This window comes from Drosophila tropicalis, unplaced genomic scaffold (genome assembly GCF_018151085.1).
Source record: "Drosophila tropicalis isolate 14030-0801.00 unplaced genomic scaffold, ASM1815108v1 contig_593, whole genome shotgun sequence".
In the NCBI taxonomy this organism is placed as follows: Eukaryota; Metazoa; Arthropoda; class Insecta; order Diptera; family Drosophilidae; genus Drosophila; species Drosophila tropicalis.
Window position 1 is genome coordinate 20158724 of NW_027173070.1, and position 24005 is coordinate 20182728.

The 24005-nt window shown below is 34.9% G+C and overlaps 1 protein-coding gene across 17 annotated transcripts; it reads left to right on the plus strand.

The window, feature by feature from the left end:
- Positions 1 to 1075: 1075 nt before the first annotated feature.
- hlk (hulk) lies at positions 1076 to 23208 on the plus strand. Of its 17 annotated transcripts, none has more exons than XM_068292060.1 (29): positions 1076 to 1141; positions 1496 to 1755; positions 3500 to 3656; positions 3730 to 3896; positions 4353 to 4388; positions 8100 to 8282; positions 8427 to 8570; positions 8632 to 8765; positions 8832 to 9012; positions 9085 to 9399; positions 9767 to 10081; positions 10141 to 10785; positions 10854 to 11036; positions 11093 to 11230; positions 11298 to 11480; positions 17406 to 17537; positions 17733 to 18056; positions 18154 to 18342; positions 18412 to 18549; positions 19019 to 19237; positions 20305 to 20487; positions 20549 to 20680; positions 20779 to 20946; positions 21350 to 21506; positions 21561 to 21727; positions 21788 to 21944; positions 22007 to 22173; positions 22235 to 22417; positions 22470 to 23208. In XM_068292060.1, the coding sequence occupies exons 2-29, from the start codon at positions 1539 to 1541 to the stop codon at positions 22655 to 22657; spliced, it is 5502 nt and encodes a 1833-aa protein (XP_068148161.1). In that variant the 5' UTR covers positions 1076 to 1141; positions 1496 to 1538; the 3' UTR covers positions 22658 to 23208. The 17 variants fall into 17 exon arrangements, with proteins under 17 accessions (XP_068148161.1, XP_068148168.1, XP_068148175.1 ...); XM_068292059.1 differs by lacking the exon at positions 1076 to 1141 and adding an exon at positions 1156 to 1440; XM_068292058.1 differs by lacking the exon at positions 1076 to 1141 and adding an exon at positions 1156 to 1433.
- The last annotated feature ends 797 nt before the right edge of the window (positions 23209 to 24005 follow it).

Sequence of the window (24005 nt, forward strand, 5' to 3'; positions counted from 1 at the left end):
CTATCGATTTTTCGCTTATATACACAAGAAGAGTGTTTGTCCTTTCGTGGTCCGGTTATAATTCTATTGTTTTTTATTAACGGTGGATTTTGAATGCACTGCAATGCCGCGAACTGCATTTGCATTTAAGAGACCGAAAATTTGTGTGCTACAAAATAATTTATAAGTTTAAGACCATAGTTAGAGAGGCCAACTTGATGCAAATGGAAATACCAATTTTTGGGTTTTTGGTATATTTTAGTAGCAAACATTCAAATTAGCTAACAAGCGCGCGTTTTTGAAAATCACATTAATGTTGCTCACAAATGACTTTCTTTTTCCTATCTATAAAATTAATGAATATTATTTAAACACTTAAAAGGTAAATTTAACAATGTTTTTAAAAATATATTTGCGAAAACGAAAGAAGTTTGAAACTGATAAAATCAAAATAAAAGGCAGTTGAATATGCAGGGTTGACAAGTTTTCAAATGACATCGATAAATTACGAGGGCATTTTTTATCGGTTTTTTTGAGCGCCATGGTCACATTAATTGGCCAACCACAAATTTAAATAAATTGTTATTTGAATCTTTCGTTTTATTACAATTTCTGCCCACTAGATACACATTACTGCAAGCAAAAATAAAAGAAAGACATTGTACACCATTCAAACAATTATGCAATTTGAACCAATTATCGATGATTATTATGTGCACCCAAAAAATGTCCGTTACAAATGCTAAAAATAGAATTGAAATTATTCATTGTTTATGTTTCAGCAGTACGCTTTGCGGTTTCAATTTATTCGTTCTTTGTTTTTATAGCTCATTTCGTAAGACCACTTTCTATATATACAAATGGACCACAAAATGCATAAAGAGAGAAGTGCAACACAAAACAGAAACGAGAAATTATCTCTCGATTCCGACTGTCTCTCTGTACTAATTCACCACATATCTCGCATCTTATGGATTATTCCGAAAGCTAAATACATACAGACACTTCGAAAGCTGTACGAAATACAAGATCCCTAAAGCTCTTTAGCAAGGCCTCTTGAATGGCACACAATTTTCACCAAAGAATTTTCAGTTGCGAGCGGACCTCTGCACGGAGTGGAACAAAATCTGAAAAACTAACAAAAAAAAAATAAGGAAGAAGAGTACAGTCCGCGGAAAACGTTCAATTAAAGAAATTAGAAACATATATATATATATATATATATAATCCCACACATATATATATGTATATGTGTATATAATCCAATTTTTCTCATATACATATATCTATATATTTTTGCCTGCAAATACATACATATTTGTTCATACATATGTATCAGTGTACCAAAGAAAAGAAAAGAAATAACTAAAAATAGTGCAAAAAATAAAATTATTTAATAACGAAAATAACTAAAACGACGAAAACGACGAAGCACACGCATGTTTGAGTAAAAAGTAACGAGTAATTTTCGTCCCCCGTTCGAAGACCACCGTTATTTTTGATATATTTTTTTTAGTTTGTATTTCGGTGAAGGAAGTCGGCACAATCGAAATCGAAAGATGACTTTCACTCGATTAAAAACTCTGACATTGCTCGTGTGTTGTACATTAGTGGCACTCAGTTTTCCCGGATATGTGACTAGCGCTAACAACAACAACAACAAAAAAGGATCACAGCCAGCAGCCGCCCTCGAACCGGAGGCGGTCATCGAGGAGGTCAATGCCAAGCAGTTGGAAAAACTTTTGGCTGACAAGGATTACGTTGCTGTCTTCTGGTGTAAGTCTAAGACAAAAGCATGCCACAGAGATTGCGAGAGACAGAAAGAGAAAGAATGAGAGAGGGATCTCCGCCGATCGATATATAGAGATAGAGAGGAAGAGAGACAACATGCGTATACACATAACGTATAAGTAACGGAACAGGTCCGGGCAAAGCATCGAAATAGTAACCGAGAGGAGAGTAGACGAAGGAGAGCACTAAACGAAAAAGCCATATTATATAAAATTTCGTTAGTGAAAATTCTAAAAATTCACATACAAGTGAAAATATGTGAAAAATTCGTTCGTACCAAATGTCTAAGATTTTCATTCGGGTTTTACTCTGTTTTTTTTCCCCCATTTTTTTTTGTTTCGTTTCAATCTATTTTTTGTTTTATTCCTTCGTCTATTTTATGTTCTGTTTATGAGTAGAATATCGCTTTTTTGGGTTCTATGAGAAATCACCGTTGTCTTCTTAGTCTCATTTTGGCACGACAATTCGAAATCGAAATGAAAAATTAGAGAAAGAGAGATAGACACAACCCAAGAGAGACAAAGATAGCTACAGAAAAAGAGAGAGGAAGCTGTTACTTACTTCCAGTTGGTAACAAAATAATAAAAAATACAAAAAAAAAAAAATGGAATTTTAATGACCTTTTGCATTAATTTTGAGATATATTTATAACATTGATGTACAAGAGTTGAGGTTGACTATATGTATGTATATTTATACGTTATATATCTACTTATTCATCTCAATGTCAAAGTTAATGCTTGAATTTTCCATTTTCATTTCTCACAATTGCAACCTCAATTTCGTGGCATTGGCGCCAATATTCCAAAAATAATTGTTGACAATCAACCAAACAAAAGATTTTGGCTATACATATACGTAAATATAGATCTGAGCAGATATATGGGCACCTGTATATCTATTTATTTATATGTACATATGTATATTAGGCATCTACGCAAATGGCAGCCTATTGAGTTTTTGTTATTTCCCAATAAAATCGATGAAAAATTTTCGTAAATACAATTCATAGTTTCCGATTGCAATTGTTTATTATTTCAAGTAAAGAAGACTTTTAATGTTATTGCAAATCTTTGTGAAAATATTGAGAACAGAACAGAATCGAATTAAAACTGAATTGTTTTAGCCATATGGCTAAATCTTCTTAACGCCCCAACGTGAATCAACATAAATTAAACTGGGGGTAGACAAAAATTATACATAAATATATATACAAAATACATATATACATATGTACATAGGTATTCTATATTGTAATCGGCTTGAAACTAGATGGAACCAATTCAGAAAGAATTTACTTACTATTAAATACAACAGTTTCATATGGGTTCTTTCTAATATCTATCACTCTGTCTCCCTCTCTATTTCTTTCTCTGTACATACATAGTACTTATGATTTGTAAAAACATCAAGACAAAACATTTTGCCATCTTTTGCAATTCCCATTCCCTTAATGGTGGCTTCTCTATGCATTTTAATGAATTAATTTAGCAAAATTTTTGTTGGCACATTCACATTTCATTCTGATTTTCTTCTGGCTATGGTTGAGTTAAGATCACATCCTCTATGGGGGTATGAATAATCGCTAGAAGAAGACAACGTCGCTTGGCGTCATCAGCCAGTTGCTAGTTGTCAATTGATGTCGGTATCTCTATATCTATGTCTATACCCCATCCTATCTATAGCTATAACACTTTTGCCTCTCACGTTTGTTCTTTTTCTTTTGTAGATGCTCGCAGTTGTGTGACCTGTGATAAGGTCTTAGCGGAACTCGAAAAAATCGACGATGACACCGACTCGTTCGGTGTGGATTTTGTGAAAATTAACGACAAACGACTAGCTAAACAATATGGCATCAAGAATTTCCCGGCACTCACATACTTTAGGTGATGTCAATGCCGCAGCACTCGTCCAATTCAATCCAAAACCTAAAAATATCTAAAATTCAATTCCCAACAGAGAGAAGGAACCTATTATTTATGATGGCGATCTTATGGACGAAGAAGGCGTTTTGGATTTCCTTACTTCCCTCGAGGCCATGGATTTGCCCGATCGTATTGAAGAGGTCAATGCAAAAATATTGCAAAAGATCATCGAGGATACGGACTTTGTGGCCGTTCTTTTCTGTAAGTTACTTTCCTTTGCACTTGTTCTAATTTATTCTCTATATACTATATGTACTCTGATTATAACTATATACTTATTGGTGGAACTCTGAATTTATTTTCAAAGCAGTTGCAGTTTTTAGCCTTCACATTCAAAAGATATAAAAAAAACAAACGATAAAAAGACATACACATATCGAAAAAAAAAACCCAAAACAGTTTTAGCTCTCTCTTGTGACTAAAAATCCATACAACTTAGGTATTATAGACAACACACTATACATACATATATAATCTATATAATTATGCCTATTATCTACTTTATCTTACCATCTATCTATCTATCTTCTGTGACTAACCTAACATGATTTTTAAACAAATAACGGCGGCAAATTCTTCATTCTCAATAGATTTTTGAGCAAAAAAAGCAATTTTTTTCATATGATTACAAAATTTATTCAAAACTACGATGAACAGGTCCAGATCATGAAACATGCCCGCCAAGGGTGATGGGTAAGTTGCCTTCCAACACCCCTCGAACCCCTCTCTTTTTTTTTCTCTTTTCCCGCCTCTGTTCCTCAACAGATAAACCATTTTTTCACTTAATTATCCTACAAAATAATCAACAAAATTTCAATGACAAAAAGCCTTCTCACCTTTCTCCTTTACTGCCGTAACGTTGTTTGCCGATGAATCCCGAATGTAAATATATATAACTACTCAATGTTTATGTCTATGGTTGTGTGTACTAAATATTGACTTGCTCTAACTTGGATCGATGTAATTAACTAAATATTTAATTAATTCAAAAGAGCTGGGTAAAATGCATTTCAATTTTTCAAGTGAAGTGACAGAATTCCCGTTAGTCTTGAAGACTTTCAGGTTAGGTTTTATGTACATAGGATAGAAGATGGACTATAAATACAATGTTTAGTCCTTTCGATAGGTGTCCCCTAAAAAACATTTGAAACCCTTTGCAACGGAATATTGAAAACACATAATTGATTCCAAATATTTGCCAACAATTTTAGTTTATAATTTGTTTAAACTTTCATAGATTTTAATGACAATGAATGTCATGTTTTTATGATTCATTTTAAAGAATTTAAGATTAATTGAATTGAATATTTTGAACAATTTTCTGAAAGAAAGCTCACAATATTTAAAGAAATGTCAAATTCAAAAAAGTCAACATTTTAAAATGTATGAAAATGTTTAATAGTTTTACCGTAGCAACAAATTGAACAAATTTCTTAGACCAAATTATATAAAAGGGTCTTTTACCTCATTATGACTTTGATCAGTTTTGTTATAAGTAATATGTCAATGCAAATATTCACAAATATAACTCTATAGTAAAAGTTGTTGAACAAATATTTAAAGAAAATGTCTAGCAGAATACCCAAAGAAAAATAATTATCCAGCAATCTTTCTCTCTTTGCCTTTCTCATTGATTTTCTTAAATTAGCAATTCGATCGATTTGTGACCATTTTGGCCTAAATATATATATATATATATATATATATATATATATATTTGTTTAGCATAGACAAAGTAATTTTAACTAAACAAACAACTTGAAGCATTTTAAATTCGACCATACAAAAAATATTACGTATACGTATAATAATACACTTTACAACAGGAGCAACAACAACAACAAATGTCTGGGCTCAGAGCCAGAGTATGTAAATATGTACATACATATGTATATATGAAATTACAAGAAAAAAAAATATCTTAAGCAACGAAAAATCGAAAATTCTGTCTAATTTTCTTATGATTGAATATAAGTTAAATAAGATTTCTTCATTGTTGGCCTTGCAAATATTATGGAACAAAGGAAATATATACGAGAAAGATTATTTTATGGGGGAGGCTATACAAAAACCATAAATTTATAGGCATATAGATATCCCATAGATATGTATGTATATGTATCCATGTAGTGTGATACATATACAACAAAGTATAGCGATTTTGTTGTTGTTTTTTTATTTATTTATTTATTCAACACAAGCCACCTACAACTTGTGTGTTAAAAATAGACAAGAAGAGACGCAAAGGCAGAAAAAAAAAACAACTCGAACAGCAAAATGATTTTTGCTCAATTTTCAAACAACTAACTATAGAGCGGGGCATACATACATACATCCACACATATCTAACTGCATATATAAAAAAAAATAGATATATATATATATTTGTTGTATATCTGTATCTATATCTGTAGAATCTCGTCTATAGTCTCTATTTGTATTTTTATCAAAAGCAAGACAGCCGAGCCATAGGTGAGACAAGAACAAGAAATTTTCGTGGCCCATTGTTTCTGCACTTGTCGAACGCCCCAAAGCAGAGCAGTATGAAGTGGTTGAGGCGGTGGTGCCACCGATGCTAGTGGTGCTAGTGGTACTATTGGTGGGGTTGGCTAGGTGGGGGGAAGCTTGCTGCAGACAGACAGCACTTTTAATTGCTTTTGCATACAGCAATACATCAACATGGCATACAATGGACACGATGCCGAGTCTGAGTGCCGGCATTATTATAAGGGGCAGTTGAAAATGTAATTTTTACATAATATATGTCCGCCCCTTATACTATACACACACACACACACACGCACATGTGCATTCCTATGTATGTGTCTGTGTCTTCCCCGACTGACTTGCACTATTTTTAGTAAAATGCAAAGTTTTCATTTTCCACGTGCTAGTGTGTGTGTGTGTGTGTGTTTAGGTCTTACAGCATAAAATTGTTCATTAATGCATTTTGGCTATTTGCAAAAGTCATAAACAATATTCCCTATATGCGTATATCTATGAACAATTTGTTGTATTACTCACTTGATGGAAATTTTCTATAAAAATATCTTGTTGTTTTCTTTTTTACCTTGCAGAGTGTACTAAACAATGCTTGATTATTCATATGAATAAACAAATCCATCTGAGATCTCGTAAAATATAAATTAATTTTTTGATCATCTGGAAACAGCCGGTTCGAGGCACTATAAAGAAATTTTTAGGGTCAGTTTGGAAAACCTCAAGACTGATCTTTATAGAAATTATTAGCGTAATGATCGCAGATTAGTTGATGTCTTAGAATATCCTTCATGTAAAGGTTATATGTGGATAGATTCGTTTGATTAACTAAAGCATATTCTATTACTGTAAGGAGAGTTAAGAACCCAAGACCAATAATGTTTCAAGTGTTCTTGCCTCCACGTGTGATGACAATCTGTCTTGTTTTTGGTAAAACAAATGGGAAAATCTGTCTAACTTTTGAGTACATTAAGCTTTCTCTATCATAAATAGTTAAAGTTTTAGCTGCTACAGGAAGATTATTTAAGGAAATTCTTACAATCATGTTTATTTTTGGTTTCGCTAGCCAATTCGGTCTAATTTTGTGGATGAAAAGTAACAAACAAGCAGACAGACAGATTCAGACAGAATTTGATGGAACATTAATACACATATTATAAATAGAACCATGGTAAAGTACATCAAAAAGCGAAATGAGTATAAGTAGACATGAACACATAGAAATGTATTCAAATCAAAGTTAACTTGGTCAGAACCTGGTAAAATTTTGGTTTCATGCCCACTTAGAAATATTTCGATGACATTCAATGTTTGTCATTTTTTTTTTTAAATTTAAAACTATTAAATTGACATTTACAAGTTGCTACCAACAAAACAGATGATAAATATTACGTATACGCAAAAAGCTTAGGCCAAAAGAGAAATCAAGACAAAAACCGATCGAGAGAGTGATACTGGGAGAAGGAGAGAGAGAGAGAGAGAGAAAAGGAGAGCTTTTTAAAGAGAAACATTTTCTATTTTCATTTGATTTTCTTTTCTCATTTCCGTCCATTAGCAGTTCCGTTGCAACAGGTTGTAAACAAACGAAAAAAGAAAATTTGTCTATATTTTGAGAGTTCGAATTTGATTGGGTAATAGACAACATTTTGAAATGCTCGTTTTTCCAATTGCTCTTGCATGTAAATTTTTTGTATAAACCAACCAAAACCAACAAATATCTAACCAATCCTCTACAGCTCTCCAAGTAAAACCAAGTAAAAACCAAATCAACAAGCAAACCGAAACCAAGCAAAATAAATAAATGTATAAAACCCAATGTGTTCCCTCTTTGAATGTTAAGAGATTCTTTTGAGCTAATTAAAACTATATGTATATATTCTATGCCGAACATCATCCGATGATCAGATAAACAGCAATGCCGCAAGTGTGCCAAGGCCCTGCAAGAACTGGAGAACATTGACGATGAGGCCGATCAGTTGGGCATTGGCTTTGTCAAGATCCACGACGAGGCTTTAGCCGATGAATACAATTTGGGCAATTTGCCGGCATTGGTCTACTATCGCCATCAGACGCCCATCATATACGAAGGTACGACAGTAGACATTGATCTCCTCTCCTCCATTCCTCAAAATTCCTACCAAACCAAAAAACAAAAATAAAAATTCTCACATACAAATCACACACACAAAATCGTCGTCTAATATCGTCTCGTGTATATCTCGTGTGCTGCAGGTGAACTTCAGCGTGAGGAGGACGTCTTGGAGTGGTTGGTGCAGAATAAATCCACGGGCGATGAAGACGATGTGATCGAAGATGTCACATCAAAGACCCTATCGACCCTTATCAGTAATATTGATAATCTGGTGGTTCTGTTTTGTATGTATCGATAACTGAAGATCTTAAGATCAACGATAACAATCAATAAATCAATCTTCAGATGATCATGGCAATGATGATTCGATGACCGTATTAGAGGAGCTAGAGCAAATTGACGACGACTGCGACAAGCATGGCATTCAATTTGTGAAAATTGATGATGCTAAAGCGGCAGGCGATTATGGAATCGATTCGGTAGGGATACAACGCTTAATTCCCTAATATCTCCGATCACCACAATTTCGATCTCGATCTCTTTAGATTCCAGCAATTGTTTACTTTGAGAAAGAAATTCCAAACGTCTACGATGGCGATCTATTGGATGAGGAGCAGATATTGAAATGGCTATTGGGACAATTGGAACGCGATGAAATCGAGGATGTGACCGATGAAATGCTCGATACCATGATCAAAGAGGGACGCGTTATTGCAGTGCTTTTCTGTAAGGAAGGATAACTACAAGAAACTGCTAAATTGTGTACTTCATTTGTGCGACTTAATTAATCCCCATTAGATGACAACAATGACAAGAAATCGCAAAAGGTTTTGGAAGAACTGGAAAACATTGATGACGAATGCGATGCCTTGGGCATTACTTTTGTGAAAATCGACAATCCCGATGAGGCCGTTGAATATGGCATCAATAAAGTTCCTAAACTGATATACTTTGAAAAAGGCATTCCAACTATATACGAAGGCAATCTGGAGGATGAGGAGAAACTACTTAAATGGTTAACGGATCAGACAAGTTCCGATCAAATTGAGGATATTACCGATGAAATGTTGGATTTGATCATTGAGAAAATGCCTCATGTGGCTGTGTTGTTCTGTAAGTCATCAGATCGTTAACCGATAACCCTGGGATATCCTCCGGTTAAGCAAATCAAGGACTGTAGATAATCTATACATAGAAAGTATGACCTATTGTAATGATGTTGTGGTATAGATGTGCTTTAATTTTTCAAAACGCTTTCAAACTAATCAACAACCTAACTTAACCATTTCCTTTTGAGTAGACATTAGACAGCAATTAAAAGTATTCTCGGTTTAAAGTCGCAAAATGAGAGATATATATCACATACATACATATATCGATTAGGAGTTGTGTTTCTTTAGCTTAGTTATACGTTAGCCATATCCTTTTCCCCATTTCGTTTGTAGCAGAGTCTTTGACATTTCACATTTATTTCCCACAGACGATAAAGACCAAAAGAAATCACAGAAAATCCTCGCAGAGTTGGAAAACATTGACGATGAGTGCGATCAGAATGATATTGCCTTTGTCAAAATCGATGATGACAAGGAGGCCAAGGAATGGGGCATCGATGAGATACCATCGATTGTACTCTTTGAACGTGGCATTCCACATATCTACGAGGGTGATCTGATGAAGGAAGATGAGTTGCTGGGCTGGTTGGTTCACCAGAAGCGTTATTCCGAGATTCCAGAGGTTACCGATGAAATGAAGGACAAATTGGTCGAGAACACTGAACATTTGGCAGTTATTTTCTGTGAGCTAAATATCATAAACTTTTGTGTGCATTATCTAACCCTCCTCTTTGCTTTACAGACGATAAGGATGACAAGCAGGATATGCGCATTCTGAACGAATTGGAGAACATTGACGATGAGCTCGAGAAGGAGGGTATTGTCATTGTGCGCATCGATAATGCCGCCGAGGCTAAGGAATATGGCTTAGATCATCTGCCTGCTCTCATTTACTTTGAGAATAAGATTCCTGCCCTTTATGAGGGTGATCTTATGAATGAGGATGAGGTCCTCGAATGGCTGTTGGTGCAGAAGAAAACGGCTACCATTGAGGAGGTCACTGATGAGATTCTGGTGAATCTGATCAATGAGCACGAATACGTGGTCGTCTTCTTCACCGGTCCCTGCGAACCTGGTGAGACCTGTGACCACACTCTCAACGCCTTAGAGAGCATCGACGATGAGTTGGATGAGGCTGGCATTATTTTCGTCACCACCGAGGATACCGGTGTGGCCAAGAAGTATAATGTGAAAACGTATCCACGTTTGGTATTCTTCCGTAATCGTGATCCATTGCATTTCACCGGCGATCTGGATGATGAGGATGAAGTTCTGGCCTGGATCACCGACGATGACACACTCGAGATTCCCGGCAAAATCGAGGAGGTCAATGTGAAAATGCTGGATAAGATTTTGTCCGAGAACGATCATGTGGTCGTCTTCTTCTGTGAGTTCGAATCAATGATTCCATCGCCGTGCGAATGGTAGATTTAATTTTGATTTTCGTTTTCCCAGATGCCGAGGGTGATAAGAAGGCACAAAAGATTCTTAACGAATTGGAGAATATCGATGATGAGTGCGAGGAAAAAGACATTGACTTTGTGAAGACATCCGATGATGATATTGATAAGGAATACGATTTGCCCGGTTTGCCGGCGCTTGCATTTTATAGACATAAGTTTAGAACAATTTATACCGGTAAGTAAAAATACTAAAAGAATTCAACATAATCTCAATAACTCTCTGTCTATCAGGTGACCTGATGAAGGAAGAAGAAATTCTCGAGTGGGTCATTGATCTGCATGAGTCGACTGCCGATGTGATTGAGTCGGTCGATCGTAAGACCCTGCAAGTTCTGATCAATGATGTTGAACATCTGGCTGTTTTCTTCTGTAAGTTCTACAATATTTCATCGTTCTCAGGAATATATAATTAAAATCATATATCTCTCAATATCAGACGATGACGAGTGCGAGTCCTGTGCAGGCATTTTGGATGAATTGGAAAATATCGATGATGATACTGATAAACATGGAATTCAGTTTGTTAAATCGAACGATGTTAAATTGGCTCACGAAATTGGCATTTTCGCATTCCCAGCTTTGGTCTATTATGAGACAGGCGTGCCGATCATGTATGATGGTAGGTTATCTTCTATGAGAAAAGGACGAAAAGGACAATCAATCGAATTGTGTTTTTTTTACTATTCTAGGTAATCTCAAAAATGAAAATCGTGTGCTGCAGTGGTTAATCAATCAAAAGAGTAAGCGTTCTTGTTACCAAAACTGTTTTTCTGCTTTCTAACCTCACGCTCATATGTCAAAACAAAAGAAAAAGACATTCCAAGCAAAAGTCCAGATGGTTCAAATATTCAAATTCAATTATCATTTCTGATCATTCCTGATAAGTTCAAATGTATATTGCAATAAATTTTCAAAATATATATAATAGGCAACAATGACGATGGAAGTGATGAAAAGATTGTTAAATTGAGCTATCCTAAAGAAAGCGATGAGGATAAAAGGGAAAGACTAAAACGACTACAGCAAGCAATACGTAAACGCAAGGCGAAAGAAAATCGAAAGGGTAGACATGGTGAGGAGGACGATGACAATAACAATGACGAAGAAGACGATGATGAAGACAATGATAAAGAAAATGACGAAGAAGACGATGATGAAGACAATGATAAAGAAAATGACGAAGAAGACGAGGACGAAGATAATGAGGATAATAATGACGAGGACGATGAAGACGACAATGACGATGAGGATGAAAATGATAATGATGAAGAAGATAATGACGACGACAACGACAAAAACAATGACGATGATAATGATGAAGACAATGATGAAGACGATAATGACGATGAAGATGAAAACGAAAATGACGATGAGGATGAAAATGATAATGATGAAGAAGATGGTGATGAAGACGGTGATGAAGACGGTGATGAAGACGACGATGAAGATAAAGAAAAAGACGAGGATGATGGGGATAATGATGACGATGATGAGGAGGACAATAACGAAGATGACGACGAAGACGATGAAGAAGACAACGACGAAGACAATGACGATGAAGACAATGATGAAGATAATGACGAAAATGATGAGGAGGATAATGACGACGACAATGGTGATAATGACGATGAAGAAGATGAGGATGATGAGGATAATAAAGATAATAATGACGAGGATGATGAGGAGGATAATGACGAAGACGATGACGAAGACAATGGTGATAATGACGATGAGGATGAAGATGATGAGGACAATAATAAAGACGGTGACGATGATGATGAAGATAATGATAATGATGAAAATGGGGATGAAGATGATGACGATGATGAAAACAATAACGACGATGAGGATGATGAAGATAATGACAAAGATAACGATGATGATAATGACGAAAATGACGAGGATGACGAAGAGAATGACAAAGATAATGATAATGACGAAGACAATGACGAAAACGAAGACGACGATGACGATGAGGAGGAAGACATAAAAAGCAAACCGAAGTTCAAGCACACTGCAAGAGGCAGAACTATACATCGGCTTTCTGATCTATGCTCGGGTCGCCTTATAGATGAAATAGGTAATACCTTAATGTGAGTTGCCATCGTTGCTGCACTAACTAAATAATTCGTTGTTTTCTTCTACGATGTTGTATGATCCTGACCTTGAACCTGACCTTGACCTTTCCACCTACTCGTACATACACACACGCACGCACACACACACATGCACGCTTACAAAATGATAAAACAAAAGAGCCAAATAAATTTAGACCTTTCACTATCTATCTACAGCCTTGGGCATAAGGAAATCAAGTTCAAATTCAAGTAGAAATATAAATACATATCCTTCAGGTAAACCCACACAAATCATTAACCCGATATATCTTAAGAGTCCAGCTTTTGTGCTAAATTGGAGATCTTACAATATACTTTACCTACACTCAACACACAATTCAAATCCTTCTCGTCAATGTCTGCCCCGCCCCCCATTCCGAGCAATCACCCTGAATCCATCCTTAAAAAGCTTTTCTGTCTCTTTTATTAATGCAAATCTCTTTTGGTACATAAGAATTATTGAAAAACTTACTGAAATAATCTTCAAATAATAAAAGACAAAGAAATCATAGCTGACACAATGTTTGAAATTATTTAAACCAAAAAAAAAAAAAAAAAAAAAAAAAGAATAAATAATTTGATATTTTTTTAAAAGAGTTTCAACGATGAACAAATTGTTTTTGTTAATAACTATTTTGTTTGACTTAATTTAATTATTATTATTCTTAAGTAATCGTGTTTTCTTTGTTACTTTACTATATAATTAATCTAAAACCAATTATGAACAAAACCCAACCAAAAAAAAGAAAAGAAAAAACGCAAAAAATAGATAAAATAATCTACCAAAAATGTACAACCAATAATGAATTAGATTCGAAATCGATATCGAAAAGTGAGAAACCTGTACAGTCGGCATCAAAATCAAAAGCATTTTGTCAGTTATTAGTTTTTTTGAACAAATATTATATGATTTTCCTCTATAACTTATTTAATAATTAATGTTAAACGAATACAAAAATCTTCTTCCATTCACATAAAGCACGCTAAAAAAAAAAAAAAAAACGAACAAAAAAAAAAAAAGAAAAGAGATTTTAAAGAATGAAATGAAAATCGTACTAACTGCTGCCCCTTTTGGGGTCAAAACCAAAGCAAAGTTTTGCGACTTTTATCTCTAATCTTTCTTTGCCTACTTTCTGATGCACTATATTTTTGTTGTTGTTTGCTACAATAGTGTTAGAAAAACGAAAAAAAAAACCCAAAATTAAACAAATGAAATGAATTGAATTTCTTAAGTAAAATATATCAATTAAAGAACTAAACTAAACTGACAAAATGTTTTTGTTTGTTTGCTCACACACAGATGACGAATGTTTCTATGTTGGATTGGGTCATGACGGCCATTCAGCTAAGCGCGGCAACAATTATGTGCCCAACGATTACAAACCATTCCAATGCTGTCCAACCAAATTGGAGAAATCAACGAAAGTTCCTAAAATGACGGCCCAGCGGATTGGCCATCACAGTGACGGAGATTCGGCGAGCAAGCGACCAGGCGGAAACTTCCAGTTTGCCAGCAGCAAACCAGCAGCCGCCCAGCAGCCAGTCGTTAGCAAGAAGCAGGCCAAGCGAGTCCAAGATAACGATGATGATGACGATGAGGACGACGATGATGACAACAAGCCCTTGGTTAAGGTCTCTTACGCTAATAAACGATCCGGTTCGAGCTCTTCGGGCAGCAACAAGCCACAGGCAGCCAAGAAGCCTGCCGTTTCCCATGATGATGATGATTCCCAGGAACTGGAAAAGACATCAAAGAAGTCGTCTAAGAAATCGGGCAAGCTGAATGTTAAAACTGGTAGGTGGAAAAATCAAATAAACTAGTCTTAACTATAGAATGTTTCAGTTTTCAATTGAATTATTGAATTTTCAATTAGATTCGAATTATATATTCCATTAGAAAAATCCCAAAAATTATAGTAAGACACTGCACTCTGATATCTTTCCAAGCATTTAGAGAATCAGCTCCTTACATTTGTCTGTTAGTTTTGAGCCCAACATAAACCTAAAACACGAAATAAGTAAGAAATTTCATATCTGTGAATGGATTTGGATTTCAACGCTGGCTTCTAGCAAGTAGCACAATCTTAATCAGGATCGTCTGGTAAATAATCGTTAACTATATATCCGGTAGTTACCTTATCGATGTTTATTCTAAATGGAAAGAAACAGAACTCTAGTTTAATGTGCGTTAGATCATTTAGTTCCTGTTCTAATAAACAAGTATTATGTGTTTCTGTGTGTGTAATAAATATCTGTCCTTATTGGTGACTTCAAACAACAATTTCAATAGCCAAATGGTTCTAAAATTTTATTGATATAGCAATGATAGTTTCCACAAACAAATGAAAACTGAAACATGAAACAATTTTATAGCATGCCAAGACACAAACTAAATCAAAATCATACACAAATGTAGAGTTAACTTTTTGTCGTTTAACTTTGAATGTTTCAATCAGAAGAATTACGTCCTCGTCCTACACACACACACACACACATCTAATTAGATAAAAGTTAAACACTTCGACACCAATTTGTTTTGTAATTTTCTTTTTTTTTCTTTTGTGTCTTGCAGGCATAAATTTTTTCCAAAAACGACTAAAAAATATGTATGACCTCATTTTTCAGGATATCTCTCTGTGGGAGTAAGGCAGCAATTTTAAATACCAAAACCAATTAATGAACAAAGCATAATGAATTGTATGAGATTGTAATTAAAGTAGAAAAATTTACGTTGTCCAATCAAGAATATCAAAACAAAACAAAACAAATCAAGAACCTGTAATGAAAAGACAACAATAAGAGCAACAACAACAACAACAACATCAACAACAACTGGCTGTTTTTAAAACAAAATGAAAAAACTTTAAAACTCCCCAAAAAAAAAAAAAAACACTGCCTAGGCTATACTTTAATATAACATTTTTTTAAACTCATACAAAACTCGGATGAACCTTAATCAGATAGTGAGACAAGGGACAAACAAGAAGAAGCGATTGTCGTTTGCGCCATCTTGTTTGTTTCACTCTCACGTTGTTCCACACACACACGATGAAGAGGCGAATCGTTAATCGAAAATCGAAGATCGTTTAAGATCCAAACGCAACTCAAAACTTAACTCACAACCAACTTAACTAATTTAACTCAGAAACTTTGCTTATCTATCTATTTCTTAACTGAATCCTAATTTTGTTGCATTTTGTCAAAAAACGGAAAATGGAAAAATCAACCAACTTTGTTCAAACTTTAAGCAATTACTGCAACAACTTTAAAACAAAAAACTAAACAAAAAAAAAAAAAATGTAAAAACTTTAACTACTACAACTTTTGTAAATCATTTTTGCTGCTATTATATTGTTATTAACAATATATATATGTATATCGATGCAAATGTCAATGTCAATAACCGAAGGCCTACAACTTTTTTGATACTACTTACTATTTTTGGTACACAATATATACAATTAAAATGAAGGAAAACTCATTTTACATTTATGTAGAATATAATAGAATATAAATATTTTTTGAAACAATTTTTACATAGCTAAAGCAAACATAAAGCAAAACCAAAACCAAATGAAACTGTTAACTATTTTAACTAGAGCAGAGCAAACTTACTTACTCACACATACAAACAATATGTAATGTATACTTAATCTTAATATATATTGTCAAAATCAAAAGAAAACACACTTTTCTTTTGATATTTCATTTTTGTGTCTTGAATGGCCTCGCAAATGTTAGCCATAATGAAATTGTTTTCAATTTGTTTTCTTCTGAGAGCTGTTCGATCGGTTGCTTAGCTCAACTGTTGTTTTTGTTATCGGTATTTCAAAGCAAATATCGAATTGTATCTTAATAATTATATTATGTTTTCCCTTAGTCCTTGTCACACACACACACACATTATCATTACTATCAACTATTATTATTATTATTATTACTACTCTTATGACTATTATTTGTTGAACAGCAGCTAAAAATCGAAAAATGGGAACAGATTACATACGAACATTGTAAGCAAATCACAAAAAACCAAAAAACTGAATCATTGTAAAAATTATCAAATAAAAAAATTCATCTAAAAAAAAAACAACAACAAACAAACAATTAGGAAACTCAACGAATCAAATATTATATACATTTACTTCTTTTTTTTTTTTTTTGGTTGGTCTTGTTATGTAAAGCAAAACAAAGAAGACGAAATTTACTTAGAAAAATCAATGATTTAAATAGTTTCAAGCATTGCCTAGGAGCTATTATTATTATTATCATTATTTTATTTAAACAATTAGAAACCGAAATTGATTGATTGACAAACTGCAGCCAAACAGGTATGTTTGAACACTTGAAAGTAATCAGAAATTGTTAATATCAATTCAATAATATTTCTATGACTATTTAATAACTTTTTATTTACTTTCGCTTAGGCAATATTGAGAGCAACGATGAAGTTTTCAATTGGATATTGGAACAGAAAGCCGATCAAAGTATCGAATTAATAAATCGCGATCAACTGATTGAGTATATAGGCAGCAAAGACTTTTTAGCTGTTGTATTTTGTAAGTATGTTTAAGGTAACGTAATCATAAAACTAAAAACTGTAACTGCCAAAAAAAAAAAATTAAAAGAAAACACACACACACACAGAAAAATGTTAGCTCCCCCAAAAAGCTCTAATTAAATATAAAGCAAGTGAGAATAAGTTAAATCTTAACTATTTTATCGATTGTTTTTCGTTTTTATTTGTTTTGCAGACAAAGATGATGATCCCGATTCACCGAGAGTTCTGCGTCACATCGAGCTGATCGATGATGAGGCAGCCGAATATGGCATTTATATTGTTAAAATGCATGATAAGTTGATGGCCAAAAAGTATGGCTATCGGAATCCACCGGGTTTGACATATTTCCGTAAGGGCAAGTACATTAACTACGACGGCGACATCGACGATGAGGAGGAGATATTGGATTGGCTGACAAGTCCGGCCAATATGGAGATGACCGATCATATAGAACAGGTCAATCGTAAAATGTTTGAGAAAATACGCAAAAATTCCGATTATGTGGCGGTGATATTTTGTGAGTTATCGCTGTTAACTTATTATTGATCAATAGTCCTTACTGTTAGCCCCCACCCCCCCCCTGCCCCTTAATTATCTATCAATCGAACAAACAGATAGCGATGAGTGCAAGCAATGTCCCCGCGTCCTGGCCGAAGTGGAGCACATCGATGATGATGCTGATAAGGCTGGCATCGACTTTGTCAAGATCGATGACAAACAAATGGCCAAGGAATATGGAGTCTTTGCCTTGCCGGCCATTGTCTTCTTTAAGCCCACATCCAAGGAGCCAGTCATTTATGCCGGTATACTTACAGATCGATAACCCCCAAAGACCTCATTCTCTATTGATATATGATTATGGATCCTCACAGGTGATCTTTATGAAGAAGAACAAATCCTCACTTGGTTAATCACGCAAAAGGATCCAAGTGGAGATGTCATTGAAGATCTCGAAGGCGAAAGACTCGTTCAATTGATTGAAGAGTCGGGCTCCATCGCTGTCTATTTTTGTAAGTTGCCGGCAAATAAACGAGATAATGCTAATTCCGCAACGAGAGTAAGAAAAATTATTTATAGTGCAGCTGCAATCGGTTTGGTGATGATCAATTTCCTTATGGAATATCAATTTTCTCCATTGAAATCAAAGAACACATTTTTATTTGTTCTAATCTGTAGCATTCCCTCACATTTGTGTGTGTATATTTTATATATTAATTGATCATGACACTTTTGCGCAAAAAGATTGCAGCGATTATCTGTTTGTGGTTAACACTTTTCAAAAACAAAAACGAGATTTCTATATTTAGGTTACTTTACTTTTTAAGATCTCTTTCTCTCACTCTCTCTATCTCTCTCTATATATATATTTATATACTTATTTCTTTTTGTATCTAACCGAGACAAGAATATTTTATTTTACACCTAAAAAAAAAAAAAAACAAATTGCCAAAACAATGCAAAAAAAATATGAAAAATTAGGGAACAAAACAAAATGCGACATTTGCAATTCAAAGGCCGCTCGCAAGGCGCGTCTTAAAAAGGAACGTGAACAGCATCAACAGGAGGGCGAAGGAGCAGCAGCTGCTGCTGCTTTCGGTGGCGCTGATGCCGCCGGCGACCAGGGTCCAGGTGGTGAAGGTGGTGCAACATCAACGGATCCCTCAGCTACGGCTTCGGCCAGCGGCAAACACGAAGATGGTAGAGATCATACACACAACTTTCCGCAATTGGAATGAGAATGAGTCCAAGCCAAGATCAAACCAACTCCAAGAATGTCTAACATATCCCAAATCAAAAACAAAAACACCCAAGACACTCTAGATCCACACTCATGCACTGCACTCCACTCCACACCACTCCACGTTACTTTTGTATGAACCTGCCACCAAAATTGATTGTAGAAACCCAACTCCAACCCCAAAAACGGCATCATCTCTTCTCTGTCTTCTCTTCTCTATCTTGTCTGTCTACCTAAAATTCTCTATGCATTTCCTTACTCTTGCAAAAAGCTTAATTCTTAGGAACTCATTCTTAAGGAAGTTAATTTCAGAGGCCTGAAAAGTTTCAAATGTTTTACTCTCAATAATTTAAGAAGGTACAATTTTCCGTTTACACTAGTTTCTCTCACTACTAAGGGTAACCAACCCAGATGATTATTGTCCTTGTCCTTTGTTTTGTAAGGGGAACTGCTAAAATATATTCCTAAGATAATCAAAGTAGATCCTAATACTTTGTTAATACAGAGACAATTGAATTGACTATTTAGAAAAGCAGAAGAAAGCTTTCAATACAAGTTTTATGAACAAACATGTCGCACGAACAACGTGTCGTATGAGCAACATGTCGTATGGGTAATATTATAACAAACCTCGCAGGCACTGATAACAGATCACGAAATTTAAATGATTTCATTTACTATACAATAAAAAACAGTAAAATGGTTAATTGATGGTGATTTGATAGTTAACCCATGAGAATATCCACTTTATTTTTAAGGCATTTGCAAGGGTATTTACAACTTTGGTCCAATCAAAGTTAAACCACAATGTCTCGCTATTGTCAATCAATCGATGAGAATGTATTTATGTATATGGACATTTGTTTTCTGTATTATTTAATTTCCTCAATTGTTTTATGCTTAGTTTATATAGAAATGTAGTGCTTGCACGTGGTATGTTACCCCTTCTTATATTCCACATGTTGAATGTTTTTCGGTTTTGTGAAATAATTGAATATATGAACATATATGTATACGTTTCGATCAGATGCCGATGGCTGTGAGCAGTGCACCAAGGTCCTGGAGGAACTGGAGAATATAGACGATGATTGTGATAAGCATGGCATAACGTTTGTCAAGACCCGAGACTTTTCAGTTGCTGATGGCTACGGTGTGCACGAGTATCCAGCTCTGGTCTACTTCGAAGGGGGAATACCCAATGTGTTTGAGGGTAGGGTAACCCAAACTACAATTCACGCTGAAAATTCAATTAAACTGAAATATTTTGAAAGGTGAATTGAGCGAAGAGGAAGAGGTATTACAGTGGCTGATTACACAAAAGACGGAAGATCGCATTGAATTGATAACTCGACAGATGTTGGAGACCATGGTCGAGGAAACTCAATATTTGGCTGTATATTTCTGTAAGTATTCCAAAACTTGAATATATATCGTTTCGTATGCACTTTGATTCATTATATCCCCCTCACACACACAAACACCCCTCAATTACGATACTCAGTGCCACCTGAGCGTAAGGGCAAGCAACCCGCTTTCTGCCGAAGTTTCTGTTCCCCCTCTAGTCTTAAAGAAAGCAACCTGACCAACACCACAACCACAAGCAAACATTCATCCAGTCAATTTGTACAAAACTACATTTCCCGTAAAAGAAAACGTATCCAAAAACAAGGTATTCGCAAATTCCAAACCAAACCAAACAAAAACCAAACCAAAACTCTAACCCAAAGGTGTTTTTAAAATTAATATTCTGACCCATGGGAGAAATCCCGTGCGCTTTTCTATCTTAAATGAAATGTTTCCTACTAAAACCAAATGGCTTCACAATGTATTACGACCAAACTAAATTTATAATTCTATTCAATATATGTAATTGTGAACGAAAACATAAGAGACAAATCATCTTTTAGATTTGACAAATATTATGCGATAATTTAGTTTGGACGCGAATACCTTAAAGTTTTCGGCGTTTTCTTTTTAGCCTTCTCACACAACTAATACCGATCGCAATCGCTGTATATCCCCTATTGTTGTACCGTTAATTTAATATATATCCTATAATATAATCTGTTTAGATAAAATCAATTGCAACATCTGTGATCAAATATTGGAGGGCCTGGAACTAATTGATGACGAATGCGATGTCTTTGGCATACACATGGTCAAGATTCAGGATCCGCAACTGGCCAAACGGTATTCGATTAAGACCTTCCCGGCTTTGGTTTACTTCCGGTGAGAAAAAAAGATGGATTTACTTGATTCAGTGATTCATCCAGTTTATTTTAGGAATGGCAATCCTTTGCTATTCGAGGGAGATTTACAGAATGAGCAATCTGTATTGGAATGGCTAATCGATGATGACAATCGGGAATTGGCTGATGAAATCGAGGAGGTTAATGAACGCATGTTGGATCGCTTGATGGCCGAATCGACCCTGCTTGTGGTATTCTTTTGTGAGTTAGATAAACAATCTAGAGATTCAGTTGCAAGACTAAAAGTATTTAATTTCCTAGATGACGACGATTGCGCCGAGTGTGAGGAGATTCTGGAAGAGTTGGAGGAAATCGATGGCGAGGCTGATATGTTTGGCATTGATTTTGTGAAAATTGCCAGCATTGAGGCAGCCAAGAAATATGAAATTGTTAATATACCATCTCTGGTCTATTTCAGGTGAGTGTGACTCTTAAAGCCAGACAAAGTTTGTTTAACCCAATCGATTTGTGTGTCAAAAGGAAACAAGTGCCCGTTCTTTATGATGGTGATATGCATCAACATGATAAGGTTATCACCTGGCTGACCTCACAGGATGTCTTTGAAATCAAAAACGAAATTGAAGAAGTCAATCGTAAAATGTTGGATAAATTGCTTGAGGAAAATGAATTTCTATCAGTCTTCTTTTGTACGTTAAACTAAGATATTAAGAATTTAGTTTAGTATTTGACTAATTCTCCTTCTTACAGATGAACACAATCAACCTGACAGCACGGCATCGTTGGAGAAACTGGAGAATATTGACAGCGAGACCGATAATTTGGATATAACCTTTGTCAAAATGGCCGATTCGCGTTATGCCAAAAAATGGGGTGTAACCAAATTGCCAGCCATGGTCTATTTCCGTCGTCGTTTTCCCAGCATCTACAGAGGTAATGAATGCAATTGACATGAGATCTTTTGTTATCTTTAATCCTCTTTTAGGTGATCTCCTCTCCGAGGATGAAGTCCTGGAATGGCTGCGCAAGAACCGCTTCCGTCAGCCAGAATTGAACATTTTCATGTATGCGTTGATTGCCTTGGCAGTGGCATTTGTCATCTATACGGCCTTCTTACTGCAGTGCTTTAAGCCAGCGCCACCGCCGCCTGTTCAGCATACCAAGCAGTCGTGATACCCTTACCTTTCTATTTAAGAGAGCATCTTTTTGCTAAAGAACTCTCATAACTGAACTCATCAACTATCAACAGGAGAGCAAACCAAACAAAAAAAAAAAAAAACGGAAAAAACTAAAATTTCAACGACTACAACAAAAAATCAATTAGCACAAACAAAAAATAAAGCAAATTCATAAATATTATCACATCCACATCACAAATACATCAAACCAATCATACAATCGTCTAAATTAGACGTCAATTGACTGTGCCAAATATCAGTCTTCATCCCGAAACAACTTCAAAAACAAAGCATTATCATTATGGACATCAAATTCATACATCTTGCAAACGAATTGTAATACTTATGTACATACCTTCAGCCAAGGGTATACACACAGACAAAAGTAAAGAAAAAAACAAACTCAAGTCATAGTAATTACTTTTAAATTTATATTGCCATAATAATTATTTCTTTAATGTGTAATAAATGCCAATAATAATTTTTACAGTAAACGCATAATTATGCAAGATATTATATAATATAATAAATTATTGGATGATATAACCCTTCACTTTTCACTAATTTGCACCAAACAAAGTAAGATAATGTCAGACTAAAATCAAAATCAAAATATCTTAAACCTTTTGCACCGGAAAGAAAGGCAAGCAAGTCGGTAGATATCACACGAACGGAGATATTGGTTGAAAAACAAAAAAAGTTATAAGCCCACACTGCCCACACTCACCCAAGTCACAAGGCCCTGAAAACTGCAAACTGAAATTTCGGCATGACAACAACAGCTCCGCCGATCAGCAGAAAATGATATCACCCGCAAAAAAGAACAAAACAAAATTCATAAACTGAAATTTCAGAATAACAACAGTTGTGTGTTTGATCAACAAATATGATAACACATTGTTAATGAAGACATATTCCCACTATTTAGCCCATTAGTGTTAGCCCACAAAATAGGGTATATTAGTTTGGGGAAGATGTTTGTATTGTCTCGAAAACTAAATAGGACTCACTAGAAGCTAAATGTAACCTTTAGTTATAGTATTGAAATATTGTAAATAGATCTTAAAGATCTCCTGCTTTTGAATGCCATTTCATATCTTTAACGCTGAAACTAGTTGAGAATCACAACGAAATAGTGACTAAAAATGGGTCATATTAGAGTTCACATACCGTGGGTAAAAAATTGATTTTAGAGAATTGTGATTTGTAGTTATCTCTATATTTTATTGGAACTAAACTCAGTTGTAGAGATTCTAATGTCTAAAACTAAGTTTTGTTCTTAAAATAGTATCAAGTAGCTTTAGCTTAGCTTAGCTAAAGGTAAGGCTGTGTTGGTTTTGGCA

What these genes read in the sequence shown, in the direction of transcription:
- hlk (XM_068292060.1), top strand. Translation starts at nt 1,539, where the DNA reads ATGACTTTCACTCGATTAAAAACTCTGACATTGCTCGTGTGTTGTACA. An exon ending in CGTGCCGATCATGTATGATG is followed by an intron (nt 11,481 to 17,405) that starts GTAGGTTATCTT and finishes ACTTTCGCTTAG; the next exon opens with GCAATATTGAGAGCAACGAT. An exon ending in GGAGCCAGTCATTTATGCCG is followed by an intron (nt 18,343 to 18,411) that starts GTATACTTACAG and finishes GGATCCTCACAG; the next exon opens with GTGATCTTTATGAAGAAGAA.